Source organism: Bubalus bubalis, chromosome 1 (genome assembly GCF_019923935.1).
Source record: "Bubalus bubalis isolate 160015118507 breed Murrah chromosome 1, NDDB_SH_1, whole genome shotgun sequence".
Taxonomy (NCBI): domain Eukaryota; kingdom Metazoa; phylum Chordata; class Mammalia; order Artiodactyla; family Bovidae; genus Bubalus; species Bubalus bubalis.
This window is the reverse complement of record NC_059157.1, coordinates 143,388,219-143,410,424: the sequence shown is the minus strand read 5'-3', so window position 1 is coordinate 143,410,424 and position 22,206 is coordinate 143,388,219. Positions and strand designations below refer to the sequence as shown.

General features: G+C 38.5%; 1 protein-coding gene across 9 annotated transcripts in view; it reads right to left on the bottom strand.

Annotated features, from left to right (window-relative positions):
- MECOM (MDS1 and EVI1 complex locus) overlaps nucleotides 1–22,206 on the bottom strand; it is a 636,593-nt gene that overhangs the window by 61,898 nt on the left and 552,489 nt on the right. For 6 of the 9 annotated variants that reach the window (XM_025285956.3, XM_025285723.3, XM_025285825.3 and 3 more), the window contains exon 3: nucleotides 3,633–3,767. In XM_025285956.3, coding sequence (XP_025141741.2) covers nucleotides 3,633–3,767 — 135 coding nt within the window. Of the gene's footprint in view, nucleotides 1–3,632; nucleotides 3,768–6,409; nucleotides 6,573–6,648; nucleotides 7,429–22,206 lie in introns of those variants that run through there. The other 3 variants (XM_006070320.4, XM_006070321.3, XM_006070315.3) reach the window with 3 other exon arrangements.

Here is a 22,206-nt window from a genome sequence, read left to right as displayed (position 1 = left end):
AATTAATAAACCATTTTCATGCTTCCTCTGCACATCTGGTCCTCTTGAGGACCTCTTCTGGAAAGAACTTTCATCGTCCAACTTTCTGCCTCTGCTCCTGCCCTGATCTACTTCCCAGTCCCAGATCTGTACCCACAACCAGGAACAATTCAGACTGTTAAAATACAAAAATACTGTACTGAAGCATTGTCTCTCTCAGTAAATATTTCCAGCTAAAAGCTGTGCCATAGTGTTGTAGCTATGTAATAGTGTAAAGAAACTATGGAATAAGAAAAAAAATAATTAGGATTTCAAGGATAAAGAACCTTGGGTGTTTTTAGTGGATCTATTCTTTTATGACTGGAGTGTGACTTAATTTACTAGTGTCTTTGGTGCAGCCTTCATTCACAAAGGTAAATTACTATAGTTAATATAATATTTTCAGGGGGGAATAAGGATATTAGTCAGAAGCTGCAGCTACTTAGAAGTTATGGTTTAGCAAGGGCACCAGTGTTTTCAGAATTTCTATCTCCAAGAAAAGTCACTGCAACAATTCTGAAAACATGCAACGAAAAGATATCTAAAAACAAACTTGAGTCTTCTAGGGAGCACTGTCAAGAAAGAAAGCTGCCACAAAGCTCACTTTGGCCTGGAAAAAAAAATCTGCAATAAAACAACTTGCAGAAATCTATTGGAAGATTTAAACTCAGGAAAATCCCCTCAAATAAAATGCTTGTAGAGAGGTATTAGGAAAATGTTCACTGAATAGCCTTTGTTTTTATGATACAAAACAGATTACATCCTTTATCAGCTTTACCTGAAAATCAAAATCCAGGCTGTTTCTAAGTACTTCATCACCCCCAAACAAATCAAATATGAGTTTTATCCAGGATGCATGTTCTGACTGTCCCACTATTATCAAACTGCATTATCATCTTCAGCAGATACATTCTTTCTGCTTTACAAAACTCCTTCACATCATTATAAAACTGATCCAAATTGACTAAACTTGATCTTTAATATTTGAATTTTTTAAAATGCATATTTTTGCAAAAGTAAAGATATGTAATTTATATCCTCTTTTTTATTTTAGGTCATCTTTCTTTGCTAGGTAACCTAATTATCACAATGTCTAGCTTGCAGTTGAAAGATTCCTCCAAAATTCTTCTTTTTTATAGTCCAGGACTTATCTAAAATTCATTTTATAAACTTGAGCTCTATCTAAGAATCAGAGCAAAGAGAAACACTTTTTACAGTTTCTGGTCGAGTGCTTCATTTGCTTTTGTGTTTGGGCAGGTGAGTTGATGTTGTTCATGTTTCATAATTACTCCTGATCTAGGGTGTCTCTTTATATCTGGATATTAAATATCTCACACAATGGGCGCGTTCATTAAGTGATGAGTTATGCTTATCCACCATTTGGCAGCTCCTATTCCTCACAGAAAAGAGTGAAAAAATAGACCTAGAGAATCTCTTTAGTCAGCTTTTTTATCACTGTATATAGTCCAACATTCACATTTCAAAGCTGACTGGAATTACCAGTCTTAAATGACTTTTAGAAAAGATACATATATATTTAAAGATGAGTATGTTTATAATATATGCATACACTATTTTGGTGTCTGCTGTCTTTTGTAAACTGTGTTAAGTATGATTGTATGCATATATGCCTACCACACAAATCTGACTTTTACTTTGACTTTCCTCTCTTGTTTATGGGTGAACTTACTTGACCATATAATGTCAATTTCACAACTATGTTATTTGATATGCACTCTGTTACCATCTTAGATTTCTGCCAGCATAATATATAAGTTTAAAATGAGAACTTACAGAAATAATAGTATATGTCTAATATTGGTCTTTTATGATTTTCCTGATTAGCTAGTTTCCCTGGTTCTTCAGTTAAAATACATAAACATGTTATTCATTAAGATATGAGACCAGCATATTTTCTTTTGAAAGCAATGCATTTTACAATGTGAACCTCAAAAGTAACCATATGAAAATTATAAATGCCTACTCTAATAAGCAAACTAATTCATACTTATGAATAACAAAATAGTTTCCCTTTCTAATGTAATCACAATTCCCAAGGACAAAAGCATATTTATAAAAATACTTTAGACATAAATATTAAATGAAAAAAATACATTGTCCACAAGTCTCATTCTTCAACCATCTTTTCACCAGTCCTACAACAGTTCTGTTTAAGGAAATAATAGCTCTTATTGTCAGTAAATATGAATACCAAATAACTATTATGATATAATTACATTATTTCATCTTAAAACTGCCTTTTGAGGTATTCAAGTTACTTTTTAAAGAAACATCACATGCACAACTCACCCATTTATAATACCTATGTATTTCCCACATCGACAAAATAGTCAGCGCTCAAAAAATGTTTGTTGTTGATGGTGACAGTAACTCATATGATAGATGGGATATTTTCTGTTCATAAGCAATAGCTAATTTAATAATAATCTACTTTGTTCCAGTAATGCCTCTTGTTTTCTTACGGCAAAGGAAAAAAAACAATTGATTGGTTTATTACTTTTGATATATGTTGAAGATTTTTAAATGATTCCCATTTAAAGTGAATTTTATAATTTACTACCTCTTATACAGGTTAGTCAGTAAAAATTATCTGGTAGCTGGTAAAATGCCAAAGAATAATCTCATAACAATGATTGAAATAGAGTCATAGACCATATGATGCTAGCATTACTTACCAGCTTTCAGTTGGAAACATCTAATTTAAACTTTTCTTTTTCTTGGTGGTGATTTTTTAGTAGATTTGCCAAGCAACCAATTTAATATGATCTTTGAAACATATTTGATTTAGGTAACCATTGGTTTAAAAGAAATAAATGATGATAGTATAATTATATTCTAACCCAATGATGTTTATAAAACACAAATTAACAGGTTGAACTTCTTGTTGTTTTAGGTATTATCATAATAAGTTACAAGATTCATAACCTCACTTTATTGAGTGCAGAATATGTTTCATGATATTTTCATGATCTTGTTTCATAGTTATTGTTATTAAAGTTAGCCTCACTACATGAGCTTCTATAAAGCAATTTCCAGCAGTGATACTTTTAAACTATTCACATCAACAACAACAGAAAATGTATTTGATTAATCTCAGTGTTTCTTGTGTATAATTAAGCAAACCAAATGCATAATCAGATAACCGTACACATAGATCATACATCTATATCTACCTACTATTTAAAATAAAATCTATATATTTCAACTGTATTACTTGCAATTTCTGCAAAAAGTCAGTGTTCTTGATTAGTTCAGTACTTTCTATGAATGACTCCTTATTATGAAGGCAAAGAAAAACTACTATTAATAAGTAGTATTCAGTTTTTAAATCATTCAGTCATACACAGAAGACTAGATAGAGCATTTCTGAAGTTTTAGTAGCACAAAGTGAAGAAACTACCTAAAAAAGAAGTACTGAAAGAAAGTAATACTGAAAATTACTTTATTCTGCATCTTATATTTGGGCATTACCTTTCACCATATCAAAAAACAGGCCACAAGGGTCTACTGCAACTCACTGTTATTTTTATTCTTCAGGCTTCACTGATACTTTAGTGCTCTCCAAGAAAGACAAGAAAATCTTTACAACATACCTGATCATTTATCTGGCATGCAACGAGGTTGTGCTGATCATAACAGCCAGCGAACCTGATGTACTTGAGCCAGCTTCCTACATCTGGTTGACTAGCATCTATGCAGAACTTCACATTGCAAAACTCATCTAAGATCTAGAAAGAAGATGAGAACAATCAATTTCTATATCAGTTCATTCATTAGAATAATTAATTGCTTGAAAATATTTTATTCAAATGTATGTTTCCTACTTCGAATCCTTATGAGAAAAGAAGTCAGACATCATGCATATTAATACAGAAGGAATAATAGTAAGTTATCTTAGAAGTGGCAGCGGTACTGCTTTTAAAGGAACAAAGAAATTGTAAATTACTACAAAAACTGATCAATTGGTTTCAAAAATGTCAGATTCCTTATTTTGCATAAAAGAGTGCTATTTTGTCCAATGTGATTTAAAAAAAAAAATACTGAACACCATATATTAACATAATATTTCTAAACTGTAGAAGTCAATATTTTATGTTAAGATACTCTTCCCTTGTAAGCATATACCTTCACATTTTTGCACTTTAAATTAATGCAATTTAAAAACTTTAATCTAAATATTGTCAAATTCCTTTTTAGTTTGTATTGCACTACCATGAAACAAATCACACCCTTATCTGAAGAAGAGAGTAAGATTCGTCTCATTGATGCTACTGACCAAAGAAAAACAAATGAAAATAAATAATTGGTAAACACTCGTGAAAAATATGTCAACCTAAAGTTTTAGGTACCCTATGCCAATGCATATTTCAGTTTAATGTTTTGTAAGTTAAATATCAAAACTGGCTTGTGAACAAGTAAACAATATATAAAAATTTTTTAATAAATTGCCATCATTATATATGGTTATTTATTGTTATTTTTCATGAGATTTTACATTTGACCTATGTTAAACATTAATCACTACTCAGGATACCTATTAAACTAAAACTGAAATGGAAAATGTCCGTTTTTAAAGTTGTGTCTACTTAAAGGAGGCTATTCAGATTCACTAGGAGCAATGTTGTTAAACACCAATATTAAAAGCTGCAGAGTTGTTGACCTAATGGTGAATAACTAGAAAGTCTGGTAATGTTAATGTCAATCAGTTAACCCAAACTTGAGGACGTTTCCTATCAAAGACTAAACAATATAGTCCAGAACATTAATTGATGAATTAAATAACCCCCTCCCCCTCAGAACTCTGCTGTATCTATCTATACCTGTAAAAGTTAAAACTAAACTCTGGAGTGTATAGACCCAAAGCAATTTTGCACAGAATTCAGGTAATCACTCAGTTACAGATTCAAATGGTTAACTCACCACAAACTTCAAGAAGCCCAGTGTTCTGAGGGCTCTAGTCAAGAGGCATTATGAATATGCCTTTGGCCATGAGGCAATTAAAGGGCAATAAGTAGTCCCACAATTTTAAAAAGAAAAATTGAAACATAAGATAGGAGTAATAATTGCTACACACACACATACACACCCACACACATCAAGTCTTTTTCAAGGACACCTTTCACACTAAGAACAACAAAAAGTCTTTATTAAATAGCCTCTCTAGTGAGAACAGATTTGAACAATTTCTCATTGATAAAATTACAAACTTGAAGCTGTTTTCTTCAACTCTCAATGCTGAGCAGCTTAAATGGCAACTTGAGATTCACCCTCTCCTCAGATGTCTGGAAGTATTACAAATAACAACAGCAATACACACTTTAAAACAGTAAAAGGTTGGGATTGTTGTTTTGTTTTTTGGTTTGTTTGATTTCTGGTTGATCTTTGTTGTTTATTTTCTCCACTAGCAGGAGGGGAAAAAAAGCAGTTCTACTGACACACTAGAGAAATATTTAATGAAGGAAATAGGGTGAAGTCAGTGAAATGCAACACCAGTTCCATTTCATATTTGCAGAAAGACGTGGAAAACTTGTTAATTTCAAAGTCAAAAATCATCTATCCCCCTAGCTTTCCAGCATTACCTTTTTGCAAGGGCAGAGAGTTAAGTATTGCATATACTACACATAAAAATACTAGGTGTAATTTTACTCCGTGTTAACATTATTGCCATTGCCACTGTCAACAGTGAAATTAATTTAAAAACAGGTTCATTTCCAAAGAATGTCTTTTTACATATATGTAATATGATTATTCAAATATTTCACCAACATGTTAACTTTCTTACTCCCTGTATTCTTGCCCCAAGACAAAAGCTTAACTTTCTCCAGAAACCCCCACCCCACCCCACCCCGCCCCCGACCCCGGGTGAATTATTCGCTTTTGATTTGCTAACAGAACTGCATTTGTCTCCCAAATGTCTTAATCGTCTCGGAAATCTTGAATAAAATAAAGTAACAACATATCTTCCGTCATTTCATCTAACACACTCCTGTGTTTTTAAAAGCTGTCAAGTTCCAAAGATAGCTTAAAAAAAAAAAAAAAAAAAAAAAGAATTCCCTTTAGGTGGACTTTAGAGAAAGGCCCTTTCAAAAAACCAACAGCGAAAGAAAAAAAAAATCCCCATAACCTAGCCAAAGGGTCCGAATGTGACTTTCTCGCGAAGCAGCACACGATGTTGGACAGCAAAGCTGTTACTTGGCAAGGTGGAACTCGGCCGAAAGCGGCTCCAAAGTCGCGTGGCCGGTGCCAGGAATTCAGATTTTGGCAACCCCACCTTCTGCGTCCCTGATACCGACGGACAGACACACGGAGGGAGGGGAAAGAGGAGAAGAGCGCGAGGAAAGGAGGGCCGACAGCCGGCACAGAGACCCACCGAAGGCCGGACGACCCACCCCGGAGACGCGTCCAGACCGCACCGTTGCACAGGAGGAACAAGGAAATCGGCAGTCCGGGCAACGTAGATAAGCACAGGGCTCCGCGAGACAGCGGGCAAGTAGGAAAAGAAGGCTGGGGGGCGGGGGGCGCCCCGGAGAAGGGGTGCCAAGGCAGGAAACTGTCCCAAGTAACAAACTATGCATATCGCCAAGACTTTTTTTTTTTTAGTTCTCTTACCTTAAGATTTCTATGGCCTCAACTCAGCAATAAAAGGCAATCACAGAAGAATTAAAACAAACAAAATAATCAGCAGCCCCCAGCTTTCCTGCACGAAAATCCTTTCATACGATCCCGAGCCACATTTCGAGATGTTAAAAAAAAAAAAAAAAAAAAAAGCCTCGAGTCTCGATTTCCGAATGGTCTTTGATAACTTTGTCCGTCTCTAGGATCTGTTCGCCAGGACCACGCGTTTCAGATTTATTGTCCGCCAACAGTGTATTTTTAAGACCAGAAATGAAGTCTCCGCTTGTCTGGGTGACCCGGGTTTGGTGTGTTTTGGCTTTTTTCCCCCTTCCTAAATGAGCTCCGAGCTATTCCTTCTGGTTCACATCACCTCCCTCTTTTCTCACTTTCTCTTGCTCTTATCAGCCCGATGTGTAATGAAAGTTATCTGAAACCCACTAAAACTTCTTCCACTTCTCTCTCCCGGTCCAAAGGGGGGTGGGGGTGGGGGGGGGGAGATACCGGCAGGAGGAGGAGAGTTTGAAAAGGTGGGGGGCCTGGGGAGGCGAGGGGAGCTCTAGCCCCCTTTCTGATCCTCCGCTGCGCCTTTCCTGGTCGTAGACCCTCACGGGATCGTCCCCTTTCGCAACTCCTAGCTCAGCCGCCGGGTTTCTATTTCATGAACTGTCTCTTTAAAGAGGATCTGCTCGGCCATCCAGAAAGAACCCGGGGAGAGGGAGAAAGGGAGCTATCTCCCGCCGCCCCAGAGTGATCGGAAGCCAGACGGGCTCCTCTTTCAGTAAATTTTTAAAGTGACAGCAGCCTCCTCTGGCGGGAGAGGTCACAAAAAGGTCGCTAAGACTCAGTCCTATAGGGTCAGACTGATTACGGATGCACCATCCCCCTTAAACATGTAGATTTCTCTGGGTAAACAACCAATGGGGAGATCTCGCCAGGCAGGATTTCTTTCCCCAGGGAAATATCCTCTGTTTAGGTGTCCTGAAAGCACAAGTGTGTGTGCGTGTGCGTGTGTGTGTGTGTGTATTGGGGGATGGGAGTGATGGGGTGGAAAAGTGCTTTCGGGGTGTGAGGGTGTGTGCTCCGAGAATGGGGGTGGGGCGCTGGAGGGGGTGAAGAGATTTAGAGTAAAAAGACTGTGGCTCATGCTAAATATCATTCGTTTAGAAATTCTCAGGAAACAGTAGCCTAAAAAGTTGGAAAAGACGGTTCCAGTTTTTTGCTAAGTATTTATTATTATCATTGAAATTCGTACTCTATTCTCTCCATTACAGGTCAGCAGAAGAACATGCTACTTTTTAAATCATATTTTTCTTATAAGGACTTTAAAAATCCGAAACATTATTTGCATATAACCTCCCCAGATAGCCTATTATGGGCCGAGAGAGGTTGACAATTGCTTCGTGAGTTTTTGTCATATTCTTTAATACATTAACTAAAACATCATGAACGCCCCAAAGTGGAATTAAGGAATTTTGATAACTCAGATTATTTTTTAACTTTTAACCTCATGAATGTTTTTGAGGGGACAACTAATACCCGGTGATTAATGATTTTCTAATATATATGTTCTGTTTTTATCAACACATTCCAGAAACAACACTGGAAGAAAGACTATAGGGAATGCATGGCAAAATAAAAGTGTCTATGGATTTACTTTAGCCAAGCTTAGACATTTTAGTGAAATCCACCGGTTAAATGAAAATAAACGCTTTTTAAAATCACAAACTCCATTCATAAAAACAAATGGGCAAAATCCAACTTAGCTCAACAATGGAAAGTTAAGCAAAGTAAGCGAGTAAAGGGACACTTGAGGGGGCGGGGTGAAGAGAGGATGGAAAGCGCATTTATGTTCCACTTCATCTGCACACGGAGAGACGGTACAAGTCCCTTTTTGTTTTCTCTAAGTGCAAATAGACATGTAAATCTAGTCGATCTATATTTCCCCAAAATGCTGATTTAAAAACAAAAATAGTAACAAAAGGGAGGGATGTGGGGAGGGGGAGAAAATGACAAGAGGTGGTGACTAATTCGTTTCGGTGGCCTGTTATCTGTGACATTGAACTGTTATTTCAGATAATGGCCATTGTTTGAGGGAAAATCGCACAGCAGTGGTAGGTAGGACAGGAAAAATCCTTTGTAAATAACCTAAAACCCGGTCAGATATTCCCATAGAGTTCGGCGCTTGAGAACCTTTAAGAGCTCCCGGTTTGCTGCCATTGATTTCCTGCCCTTCCTCAACTTGCCCATTGTAGGAGCCTTTTTTTTTTTTTTTTTTTTTTAATTTAGCCATAAATTGGACCGGCTCGAGCTATGAGCTGTTCTATTTTCTTCCTGTCAGGATGAGGGATTTGTTTTATGATGCATTGTGTATTAAATACACGTAATCTGGGGGAACCGATTGCTTCAGACAGTGCGGCCTGATCAGGGGGTCTGAGAGAGCTCAACGCCCCAGTCCCCCGCCCTAGCCTCTGGCCCCCGCCCCCTTGCCCTTTACAAAGCTGCTCTGAAAAGGAGGAAATAATGGTGGATAAACAAAAGTTCGTATGGAATCAGTGGCAGCTCCTGGCTAAATTAGGATTTCGTGGAAAGGGCCTCCGAGTTTTTCCCCTTATATTGGGTTCGGGTGGGGGAGGCGGGGCGACTTTCAAGGTCTGGGTACTTGCAGATGTGTCATCAAGCCGGTAGATGGCGTTGTGACCCGGATTAAGTTGCGGCATCTGCGGCCTCCAGCCACCCAGGTGAACCGGCTGCCGACCGCCGGGCGCGGGCAGCTGGGCTCTGCCCTCCGCCTCGCGCGCGATCCCATGCCTTCCGGAGCCTCAAGCCTGTACCGGTGCACCCTGCAGCCCAGACCGGCAGACACCAGCTTGAGCTAAGGCTATTTCTGTGCATCAAATTCGCTTCCCCAGACAAAGCCAAAAGAGTTAACACTTTCTCTCCTTGAAAGATTGATCTAGAGAGGCGATTATTTAGCCTCATCATTATTATTTTATTAATATCATCATCAGTCTTGTTCGCCACTGAATAACTTGTGAGAAAGACTGAAAGGCCTGGGCAAACATCAAACCTCAATTTTACTTCTCTCTCTCCTTCCCCCACCCACCCCTCCCCTCTTTGATTATAATACCTTCACGGAAAGGCAATCACCTCGCTTTTTCCTGACGACCCAACTTGAAGTTTAAAAATGGGGTTCTGAAATGTGAGAGTAGCTAGAAGAGCCTTAATTATCATGGAAGGAGCCTCTGGCTATTTCAGTAATAACCCTTTAGGAGAAGACCCCCGACCTGCCTCTCCTGATCAGAAGTGACATGGAGAGAGAGGAGCCGGAGGGCCGGGAGGAAAAGGTTTTTGCAGGGGGGCTTGCTTTTCTTCCGCGTTAACTCGCTCTCCATCAGGAGGTTTCTAAAACAATAAATAAATATAAGGAGACAAATACCACCACCAATTTCCTTTATTCCTTGGGATTTCTGGTGAAATCTGTTTACAGTAGTTCCCAGTTACAAATTAATCTGCAAAAGCTGCTGTCTGCTCAGCAGTAATCAGTAACATGCCGGTTCTGCAGTGTTTAGCGTTGCCCTTGAAATGGGCTATTAAAAATAATGGTTTTACTATAATCTCAAACCAGCTTTAATTTGCAAACATGTATCAGCACAGATGATCTAAATATTAAGGGGACAGAAGAGAACATACAACAAATGTACAGCTTAAAAGCAGGGAGTGATTTGTCACACATAGAGTGACTTGTCGGCAATGCTTTTAAAAAAAGAACCATATTTTCAGAACATTTTCCCAAAAAGACCGATTGATTTTTCTGCCCTGTTCTGTTAATTGTTGTTTACTAGGAAAAAGGCATTGGAAGATAGGAGGTTGGAGTGTGACTTGACAGATTTCTGGGAGCTGCAAAGATCCACATTTGGCTGATGGAAGGGTTGGGGTGGGAGAGGTTAGTGTGTTTTCTTCTCGGTCTGAAAAGGGCATAAACCCTCCTCATGCCCCTTCCTTCCTCCCCCTATCTGCGTGGACTGCAGAATCTTGAAAAGACTCAAAGATTTCCAATAAGGCCACTGGCTCTGCCTTCATTGTATAACTGTTTATTTAAAATAAGTCAATATATTAGTTAAAGCAGTAAGAAGTTAGTGCTCCAGTATTCAAGTGATTCCCACAAGACTGTAAGCTGATGCCTCTTTTAAGCCTTAAACTTCATGGTTGTCCCAGAAGTAAAAGTTCTGCTAATGGAGACCCTATGGGCATGGTACATTCCAGCACATCATTAAAGGAAAGAAAAGCAGTCCAGCCAAAGCCAGATGAAATGACTGCACTGTCCACTTTTAATAGGCTTCCTGTGGACAAACAGCCCTGTAACACTCTGCAGAGGACAATATTTAAAAACAAGACAACTTGCTGGCAGTTTTCAATACCATAAAGTTAATAAAGTATGTTCCCATTCACCCTGACATTATGTTTTTAGTTTATAGAGGAAGGCACTTTATAACCTCAGCCTAAGTAGAGTTCCCTTAATTCTGCAGTTTTGGCTTTCTTGAGGAGGCTAAATATACACAGAACTCCAAGCCTGACATTTTTGTTTTAACACTGTTTTTTTTCTTTTTTCTTTCTTTCTTTTTTTTTTTCTTTTTTAAGCTTTTCAAGAACATACAAGTGCATTTTTACATTGCTCAAGTGCAGTTTCATTCATGGAAATCCTGTTAAATCCTGCTGCATACAGTTCACATCAAGAAGCATGAAATAATCTGAGAAATTGACATTTGGCTGAACAATAACTGCTTGCTAATTAAATTAGCTTCCTGTATGGATATTGATGTGTGTTTAAAAAGAAAATCAATGCTTCCTTTTCCATGTCAGAATAGGATTTTGTAAAATCTTACCTAACTTAACTGAGACAAAGATAAGAAAAAAAATACAAGTGCATCTTTAGGACCCAAGAGACTTCCCACCGATTTACATATAAATATTTCTCCCAATACAGAAGCTCCAATTTGCCTCTCCTCTTTCCTTGCCCCAAATTCTTGACCACCGACAATTTTTTTCTGTCAAATCTTTTCATTTAATAGGTAAACCTTGTAATGAAACATCATGTTTAGACAAGACAAACTAGATTGGAAAGCCGTGGAATCAAAGAGAATATTTTGTTTAATTTTAATTTATACGTTTTTATCAGAGTAGTCCACAAGCTTGACTCCCTAAATCTGAAAGTGGATTCTGTGATGGTGGGTAGGTCAACCCAGCAAAAGAGTGGTGCACAGTAAGAGTTTACAAACAAAAAGAGCTCTGAATGTCTGAATGTCGGATCACCAACATACATTATCACCACTGCTCAGGAGAGAGATTTCTGGTTCCTTTTGATGAACTTTGTCTGATTTTTTTCTTTTTAATCTATACGGGTAGGGGAACTGTTTTTTAAAAAAGGAAAGAAAGAAAAGAAAAGAGGAAATTAAAGGTAAAAAAAATGTAAATAAAAAATTTCCCTTGGTCTGGAAATGGGCCCGACTGAAAGCATGTTAATCTCCACCTCAGTAATTTGGTTCTCCAGGAGAAGACAGAAGCCCTGCTGCTGTGCCCTGCACTTCATAAATCACATCTTTATGTGGACAAGGTCAGGGCACCTAACAGCTCAGACATGGGCCTTTGCAGTGGCTCAAGGATTCAGGCATGTTTACTTTCCCGCCCGGCTCTCTGAGGAGTAGTCCAGCACGCTTCTAATTACTTTTGATTATTTTCATTTGCTAGGGTCAGTCTGGCTTGCCAGGACTGCTGGAGGGTTGATTTCCTACAAATCTCCATGTCTTTGTCAGACGGCCCTGTGTGCGTTCAGAATTAGCACCCCGTTATTGTCCTTCCAGCATGGGATCCCAGATACTGTGATAGAAAAGTTTTCAGAGTGAATCATTACCTACTTCCCTTTTCATTAATTAACTACACAAACATAATAGCCTATTTGATCTTTTAAAAATGCAGATGATGCTCTTAACCATTGAGTGTCTCATAAATATAGTTGGGCCAGAATAAATGTGATCTTTTCTTTGGCTTCAACTTTAAATATATTTAGTAATGACTAGCAGCTCTTTAGAAACTAAGATGAAATACTTTGCTGAGACAACAGCTCTAGGGAATAAATTATTACACTCAGAGATTTATTTCTGAAACTCCAATTAAGGTTGCCATTTTTAAATATTTTTTGTTGCGCTGTTTTGATGTATTTCAGTCCTAAGCTATTATGCTGAGTGGTTATTTTGTGGCAAAAGCACAACAACAACAAAAAATTTATACCAAGTTTAAATGAAAACACTGTGATAAAATAAAAACTTTCATAAAGTATGTTGAAGTAAAATTTTGATAGAGAAAAAGAGACACAATATCATTATTATTCTCTTTCTTATTCCCCCAAAGTTGAGCCCTTTAATGCAATGAGGCATATACATTAAAAGATACATTCAAGAAAAAAATGATGAGTAAATATATTCATAAAACTGAGAAATAAATATTCATAGTAAAACATAACACATCAATCTGGTTGTTCAGATAATAAGCATTTTTAGATCACTGAACAAAAATTACCATCTTGATTATAATTAGTCTCAAAAAGCCAAATCCCTCATTCCTCCTAACTTTAGACCAAAGAATTAAGGTACTAAATTAAGGCTTTGGGGATTAACCTCAACCATTAGGCATTCATGTTTTATTATTTTATCAATTTAAATTAAGTCAATCTTTCAAGATAGCATTTAGCACATTATGTAATAAATCCAGGGTCAGCTTCTTTCCTGAGGCTCTAGAAACACCATTCAGAGTGCTTTTAGACTCTTAATACTGTGGGAAAAGTGAGCTGGAAGTCCTTTCTCTGCTCCCATTTCTTCTCCTAGCTGTGTGTCTTTGGGCAAGTCACTTAACCTTTGAGTTGGTTTCTATGAAAGTTTCATAATATCAGCCTACTAAGAATGTTGGGAAAATAAATTGGGTAATATGAGTGCGAGCTGCTCTGAGTTCATGGGAACAGGTCAAAACACTGAGTTTCACAGTTTTCATGTTTGTGTAATGGGTTAGACTAGATTTACATCCACATACAATGAGGAAGATGGTCTGGCTATACTTTAAGGAACAGAAAACTGTAAGTATTTTTCTATCCTCTTTCTTCCATTCCAATGTCAGTTGCCCTAATCCTTACCCTGACCTATGGAGAGAAGAATTTTAAGAAAAATGTTTCTTTTCTCTCAAGCTGTGCTACCCCCAAAGATGTCCGTCTCTGTCTGGCTTGCAGCTGGGTTTCCTCTGTCCCACCCACTGTGTTCTCTGCCAATCAGTAAGAAGGAGAATTCAGAGACAGAGGTGAAATATCATTGAGATCCAAGAGCTCTAAAAACTGTGGTAGAAGGCCAGGTATGTGCGTGCACGCACACACACATACACACACCAAGACTATTTTTCAGTCAGTATTTGTTATTTAGGCCGGGGAATGTATTCTCTACGGTGTCCTATTGGGGAACTTTAAGTGCCAGGAGGGCAAGAATTGTGTTTCTCTTATTTGTCTCTGTTGCCCAGAGCCTAACATAATGCCTCTGCCTCTAACATAATATCATCAAGATTGCCAGGAGAAATATCAAGAACCTCAGATATACAGATGACACCACCCTTATGGCAGAAAGTGAAGAAGAACTAAAGAGCCTCTTGATGAAAGTGAAAGAGAAGAGTGAAAAAGCTGACTTAAAACTCAACATTCAGAAAACTAAGATCAGGGCATAGAGTCCCATCACTTCATGGCAAATAGATGGGGAAACAATGGAAATAGTGACAGGCTTTATTTTTTGAGGTTCCAAAATCACTGTAGATGGTGACTGCAGCCATGAAATTAAAAGATGCTTGCTCCTTGGAAGAAAAGTTATGACCAACCTAGACAGCATAATAAAAAGCAGAGACATTACTTTGCCAGTAAAGGTCCCTCTAGTCAAAGCTATGATTTTTCCAGTAGTCATGTATGGATGTGAGAGTTGGACTATAAAGAAAGCTGAACGCCAAAGAATTGTGGTGTTGGAGAAGACTCTTGAGAGTCCCTTGGACTGCAAGGAGATCCAACCAGTCCATCCTAAAGGAAATCAGTCCTGAATATTCACTGGAAGGACTGATGCTGAAGCTGAAACTCCAATAGTTTGGCCACCTGATGCAAAGAAGCAACTCATGGGAAAAGACCCTGATGGTGGGAAAGATTGAAGGCAGGAGGAGTAGGGGACAACGGAGGATGAGATGGTTGGATGGTACCACCAACACGATGGACAAGAGTTTGAGTAAGCTCCAGGAGTTGGTGATGGACAGGGAGGCCTGGAGTGCTGCAGTACATGGGGTCTCAAAGAGTAGGACACGACTAAGCGACCAAATTGAACTGAACTAACATAATGCCAGACATGCAGTAGATATTCAGTAGCTGTTTGTTGACAAAATGTATCGGGTCCTTGATTTTCATTCCTATGTAGTTTGGATGCTTAGCGTGGATGCTTGTTACTTCCTAGTCCGAATTATGACAATGACTTCCCATTCTGACCATCACTCACCCACCCATCAGTTTATGCTCAACATTGTTAATTTTTCCAAGCATCAGCTATTACTCATTCCTCTGCTCAAAATTTTTCAGTGGGTTTCAGTTGCCTCACAATTCAGTATAAACTCATTCTATTTTTTGAAAATGAAATGGGGTAATATATATAAATTACTTAAAGTCATGCATGGCACATAGCATATGATCAATGAGAAATAGCTGTTATTATTACTGGTATTACTAATATAATTGTAATTATAATCATTAATGTTCCTTAGACTATAATTTATGTTACCTTCATTATCTTGGATGAAATGTTATCTATACTTCAAAGTCACCTCTGTGCCCACCAATCCCTAACAACCAGGTTTGACCTTTTTATCTTTTATCCCTAATTATCTGTGCTTCTCAGGGCTTTCCAGGTGATAGTAGTGGTAAAGAATCCACCTGCCAATTCAGGAGACCCAAGAGACTTGGGATCAATCCCTGGGTTGGGAAGATCCCTTGAAGGAGGAACTGGCAACCCATTCCAGTATTCTTGCTTGGAAAACTCCATGGACATAGGATCCTGGCGGGCTACAGTCCATGAGGCCACACAGAGTCAGACATGACTGAGCGACTGAACACACACACACACATACACACACAAACGTATCTGTGCTTCTCTTCTGGTTGATAGCCAGTTAGACTTTACTTAACAGTTGTATCTGTAATGCTCTTTTGTATCCATTATTAAAATCATCAGTGATCCTCCTTAAAGGGTCATTGTAAGATACTTCAGTTCAGTTCAGTCATTCAACCCTGTCTGACGCTTTGTGACCCCATGGACTGCAGCACCCCAGGCTTCCCTGTCCATCAAACTCATGTCCATCAAATGAGTGATGCCATCCAACCATCTCATTCTCTGTCATCCCCTTCTGCTCCTGCCCTCAATCTTTCCCAGCATCAGGATCTTTTCAAATGAGTTAGTTCTTCACATCATGTGGCCAAAGTTTTGGAGTTTCAGCTTCAGCATCAGTCCTTCCAGGGAATATTCAGGACTGATTTCCTTTAGGATGGACTGGTTGGATCTCCTTGCAGTCCAAGGGACGCTCAGGAGTCTTCTCCAACACCACAGTTCAAAAGCATCAATTCTTCGGCGCTCAGTTTTCTTTATAGTCCAACCCTCACATCCATACATGACCACTGGAAAAATCATACCTTTGACTAGATGGACTTTTGTTGGCAAAGTAATGTCTCTGCTTTTTAATATGCTGTCTAGGTTGGTCATAGCTTTTCCTCCAAGGAGCAAGCGTCTCTCAATTTCATGGCTGCAATCACCATCTGCAGTGATTTTGAAGCCCAAGAAAGTAGAGTCTGTCACTGTTTCCATTGTTTCCCCATCTATTTTCCATGAAGAGATGGGACAGGAAGCCATGAATTTGTTTTTTGAATGTTGAGTTTTAAGCCAGGGTTTTCACTCTCTTTCACTTTCATCAAGAGTCTCTTTAGTTCCTCTTTACTTTCTAACATAAGGGTGGTGTCATCTGCATATCTGAGGTTATTGCTATTTCTCCCAGCAATCTTGATTCCAGTTTGTGCTTCCTCCAGTCCAGCATTTCACATGATGTACTCTGCATATAAGCTAAATAAGCAGGGTGACAATATACAGCCTTGACATACTCCTTTCCCAATTTGGAACCAGTCCATTGTTGCATGTCCAGTTATAACTGTTGCTTCTTGACCTGCATACAGATTTCTCAGGAGGCTGGTAAGGTGGTCTGGTATTCCTATCTCTTGAAGAATTTTCTACAGTTTGTTGTGATCCATACAGTCAAAGTCTTTGGCATGGTCAATAAAGAAGTAGATGTTTTTCTGGAACTCTCTTGTTTTTTCTATAGCTCAGCAGGTAAAGAATCTTCCTGTAATGCAAGAGACTCAGGAGACGCAGGTTTAATCTCTGAGTTGGGAAGATCCACTGGAGTAGAAAATGGCAACCCCCTCCAGTACTCTTGCCTGGAAAATCCTATGGACAGAGGAGCCTGGTGGGCTACCGTGTATAGGGTGGCAGAGTGGGAAGATCCACTGGAGTAGAAAATGGCAACCCCCTCCAGTACTCTTGCCTGGAAAATCCTATGGACAGAGGAGCCTGGTGGGCTACCGTGTATAGGGTGGCAGAGAGTCGGACACAACTGATCATGGCATAGTTAGATTCTTAAGGGTAGAATCAAGTTTCTTTCATATTCACATCTTGAGTACCATCTTTGCAGAACAGGCTAAACTACCTTTGAACTGTGCTGCAAGGACAGCCAAGTGTATCAGGCATTGTTATATTTAATATCTATGAAAACTGGACTGTTTTCCACTGTTCCCCCATGGGAATCAATTGATACACTGGTAATTCCCTTTTAGGGAAACTAGAGATAGACATTTCCATCACTGCTGTTTCCCAGGAGTAGCACTTTGTTGCTCCCCCCACCCACCCATGTTGATGTTTCTGTACCAATTATTCAAGTTGGCCATTTATATAGGTACCAAGCCTGGACAATATCTGCCATGCCTCCCTTTTTCTTATCCCCAGTGAGCAGCCATTGACTCTTAAATTGTTTCTCTAGGGCCCTCACCTTCCCACTGGGCACTGCCTTGATGGAGAACCTTATCTTTTTAGGCCTGAATTGTGTGGCATCTTTATACCAAATCTTAGTCTTCTTGAGTAACAGAGTTATGACAATGTTTTGCTTTACCTAAAAAAAAAGGTAAAAAAAAAGAAAAACCACACTAATAAAAACTCTGCTGCTGCTGCTGCTAAGTCGCTTCAGTCATGTCCAACTCTGTGCAACCCCATAGACGGCAGCCCATCAGGCTCCCCCATCCCTGGGATTCTCCAGGCAAGAATACTGGAGTGGGTTGCCATTTCCTTCCCCAATGCATGAAAGAGACAAGTGAAAGTGAAGTTGCTCAGTCATGTCTGACTCTTCGCAACCCCATGGACTGCAGCTCTAAGTGTTCCTAATTTGCTAGAAAATTCTCTATAAGTGGATGCCAAGTTTATCTTTCCGGGCCCATTGTCTGGTTCTTCCCTCTACTCAAATTTTGAACTCTAGTTAACAACCAGGGAGATGAGTGGAAGCTCATATAACTGTGTTCATTTATTTTACTTCATTTTACTTATCTCTGACACTCACAAATATTGAAATTAAAAAATAGATCAAGGAGAAGTCAGAGTTCTATTTATTGAGCTCATACATAGCCCTCCAGGCCCCCTTTCTTGAAGTTCTTACAGTATTCATTATGAAAATCATTCACTAGTCAGTCTTCATATTGAGAGTCATTTGGGATATTTCTGTCATCTGCTGATCTACTTACAAAGCTGTTTGATGGCATAAAACATGCTTCACACCAGCATTTTCTCATCATGACTTGTTACCAGGTATTCCCTGAAAATGTGTTTGCCGGTCAGCTGAGTCAAAGAGGCTTATTCTATGCAATACCAATGAACTCTAAGAGGCTCCCTCTTGGAGCCTCACAATGAATGTCAAATTGGTAAGTGCTGTAAAAGTCTATTAGGTTGGTGCAAACATAATTGCGGCTTTGGACTGTGGATTTTAAATCATAATAACTAGGCTCAAACACATCTTTATTAACTAAAATAGGAACTATTCAAATCAACACATTTTTGCCAATAAGAAATAAGTTTGTTTATTCCTGTAGCATAAAAATTTGTGCTTCAGGATTCAAGGAACTCTTGGAAAGCATTTTTCTTTCTCATGCTGGTTGTGGAAACGTTTTCCCTGCAAAAATTTGTTGAGATGCTTGACGAAGTGGTAGCTGGTTGGCAAGAGGTCAAGTGAATATGGCCAATGAGGCAAAACTGCATAGCCCAATTCATTCAACTTTTGAAGCGTTGCTTGTGGAACATACTATTGGGTTTTTTCATGGAGATTTGGGCCCATTCTGTTGACCAATGCTGGCTGCAGGCATTGAATTTTTCAGTGCATCTCATCAATGTGCTGAGCAAACTTCTCAGATGTAATGGTTTCACCAGGATTCAGAAAGCTGTAGTGGATCAAACCAACAGCAGACCACCAAAACAGTAACCATCGCCTTTTTTTGGTGTAAGTTTGGCTTTGGGAAGTACTTTGGAGCTTCTTCTCAGACCAACCACTAAGCTGGTTGTTTCCAGTTGTCATATAAAATCCACTTTTCATCACAGGTCACAATCTGACTGAGAAATGGTTTATTGTTGTTGAATAGACTAAGAGAAGACAATACTTGAAAACGACAATTTTTTTGATTTTCTGTCATGATGCACCCACTTATTGAGCTTTTTCACCTTTCCAATTTCCTTCAAATGCTGAACAGCTGTAGAATGGGCCACCTTGAGTTCTTTGGCAATTTCTTGGGTAGTTGTAAGAGGATCAGCTTCTATAACTACTTTCAATTGATCATTGTCAACTTCCAATGGCCCACCACTGCACTCCTCATCTTTGACGCTCTTGTCTCTTTGCAAAACTTCTTGAACAACCACTGCACTATACGTTCGTTAGCAGTTCCAGGGCCAAATGCATTATTGATGTTGTGAGTTGTCTCCACCGCTTTATGACCTATTTTGAACTAGAATAAGAAAGTCGCTTGAATTTGCTTTTTGTCTAACATCATTTCCCTAGTCTAAAATAAATATAAAATAAATAGAAAGTAATGTCATTAACAAAAAAAAGTGAGAAATGCACATTAAAAGAATGTATAGCATAACCACATTTATTTAAGAATGCATTCCAGTATCAAATAGCAAAGTTCAACAATGCAAAATCACAATTAATTTTGCACCAACTTAGTCACATATGGATGTGAGAGTTGGACTATAAAGAAAGCTGAGCACCAAAGAATTGGTGCTTTTGAACTGTCATGTTAGAGAAGACTCCTGAGAGTCCCTTGGACTGTAAGGAGATCCAACCAATCCATCCTAAAGGAAATCAGTTCTGAATATTAATTGGAAGGACTGATGCTGAAGTTGAAACTCTAATACTTTGACTACCTGTTGCAATTAACTGACTCATTTGAAAAGACCCTGATCTAGGAAAGATTGAAGGTGGGAGGAGAAGGGGATGACAGAGGATGAGATGGTTGGATGGACGCGATGGACATGAGTTTGAGTGAGCTCCAGGAGTTGGTGATGGACACGGAAGCCTGGCGTGCTGCAGTCCATGGGGTCACAGAGAGTCAGACACAACTGAGGGACTGAACTGAACCGAAATAGATGTCTAAGAAGTCCTTCGGTAAAGAAACATATTTTGGCTTGTTTAATGGAGCATCAGTAAAGATATTTAAACACGTATGAAAGCCCCTTTCCCCTTCCATGGAACACCTAAGGGTAACAGTTTTTGAAACAAATATTTTTATTACATGGATTTCTTTCAGCAAAACTGAAACTAGTTAAAAACTGGTAAGTATTCCTCTAAATACCTTTCCATCAGTTGACTCTTATCACTCTTGATCAAAACTGTTACTGAAAAATATCCATGGATAAAGAGAGACAAAATCAAGCATCAACTTTTCATTCAACTTGAAAGCATTTGGAAGGTCTATCAGCCTCTCAAAGAAATGAGGTAATCAGTAAACTCTCATCAATCGATCCTTTGCCTGTGAACTGTTATAATTTTACTTGAGAACCTTCCAAGAATGGTATGAAAACCTTCAAAAGGAATGTGTGTAATTTCATTTCATTTTAGAATGAACCCACCCCTTTTATCCTCTTCCATTAAAAGCCCTTAGAAAGCATAGATTTTACCATGGGCATATTAACATGTAATGTTTTACATTATTTAGGCTCTTCTTAATAAGCTTTGGCATTATCTAGATATGTACTTCCCTGGGAGAAAGAAAAGCAGTCATTTAATCTCAGTCCACCAATGTCTGAATTAAAGGTTTAAGAATCAAACTGGCCTTTTCTCCAGTTTTTGATATTGGATTCCTATGCTGTGCCTGCCGATGGCTGTCTAACCGCTAAACTAAGTAGACATTAAATCAGATGGCATACAAAATTACAGGAATTTGATCTTTAGATAAACCACAAACCTTGATGAACTAACGTTGTTCCAGATGAATTAACTCATCATCCTGTAGAACAGAACATTTCATTGAAGCGACCGCACAGTCTTCTCTGTAAAGAGCACTAATGGTTGGGATTCATTCGTGATCTATTGAGAGTGCTCACTCCTGACCCAAGAGGCCTGTGCTAAACGAGGGGAGGGCGATGGTGAGGCAGTTCTCCCCAGAACTACTGCCCTATTTCAATGTTCTGATGGTGGGAGCTAGTTATGATGTCCCAGTTGCAGAATTATAGAAAAACAATCAATATGCTAAGTTCTGACCAATGATGTAGTGAGATGTTTATCTTTTCTCTATGTTGGAAATCCTAAAATTCTCTTTTATTATGTCAATGACTATAATTAGACACTTTAAAAATGAAAGTTAAAAACTCTGTAGAACCAGAAAAGTGTGAGGCGTATGATCCATTTAATGGGTGTCACATATATTTCTACATATCAAATAGTAAAATGTCAAAATATTCCAGTAATGGTTAAAATACCCAATAAAAATCTCAGTATCATTATGAAAACATGGACATGATTTCATGTGTGGCTTTAAAAATATCTTTTGTAAATTTTGTTGAGTCAATCCTTCAACTTCAAATAAAATCCTAATATAGCCTATCTATAAACTCCAGAATTAAGTATTAGTCAACTTCCAAGATGCAGATTCTCAAAGGTATTTGTGTTTTGGTATGTAGTTCTTGACTTAGAAAGCAAATCTAGGCTTGCCAAAGTAGTGCCTACAACTCAGAAGAGAGAATGCCAGAAAGGACAGGAATACTTTAGAAGAAAAGAAAAAATGCACTGTGATTCGCACATAATTTCTCTTCCCATGTGATCTGGACTATCAATTTACAAATAAAACATGGATCCTGTCATAAGATGAAGAAAATCAAAGTTATGAGCCTAGGATGGCAAGGTTAAGATGACTACAGATTT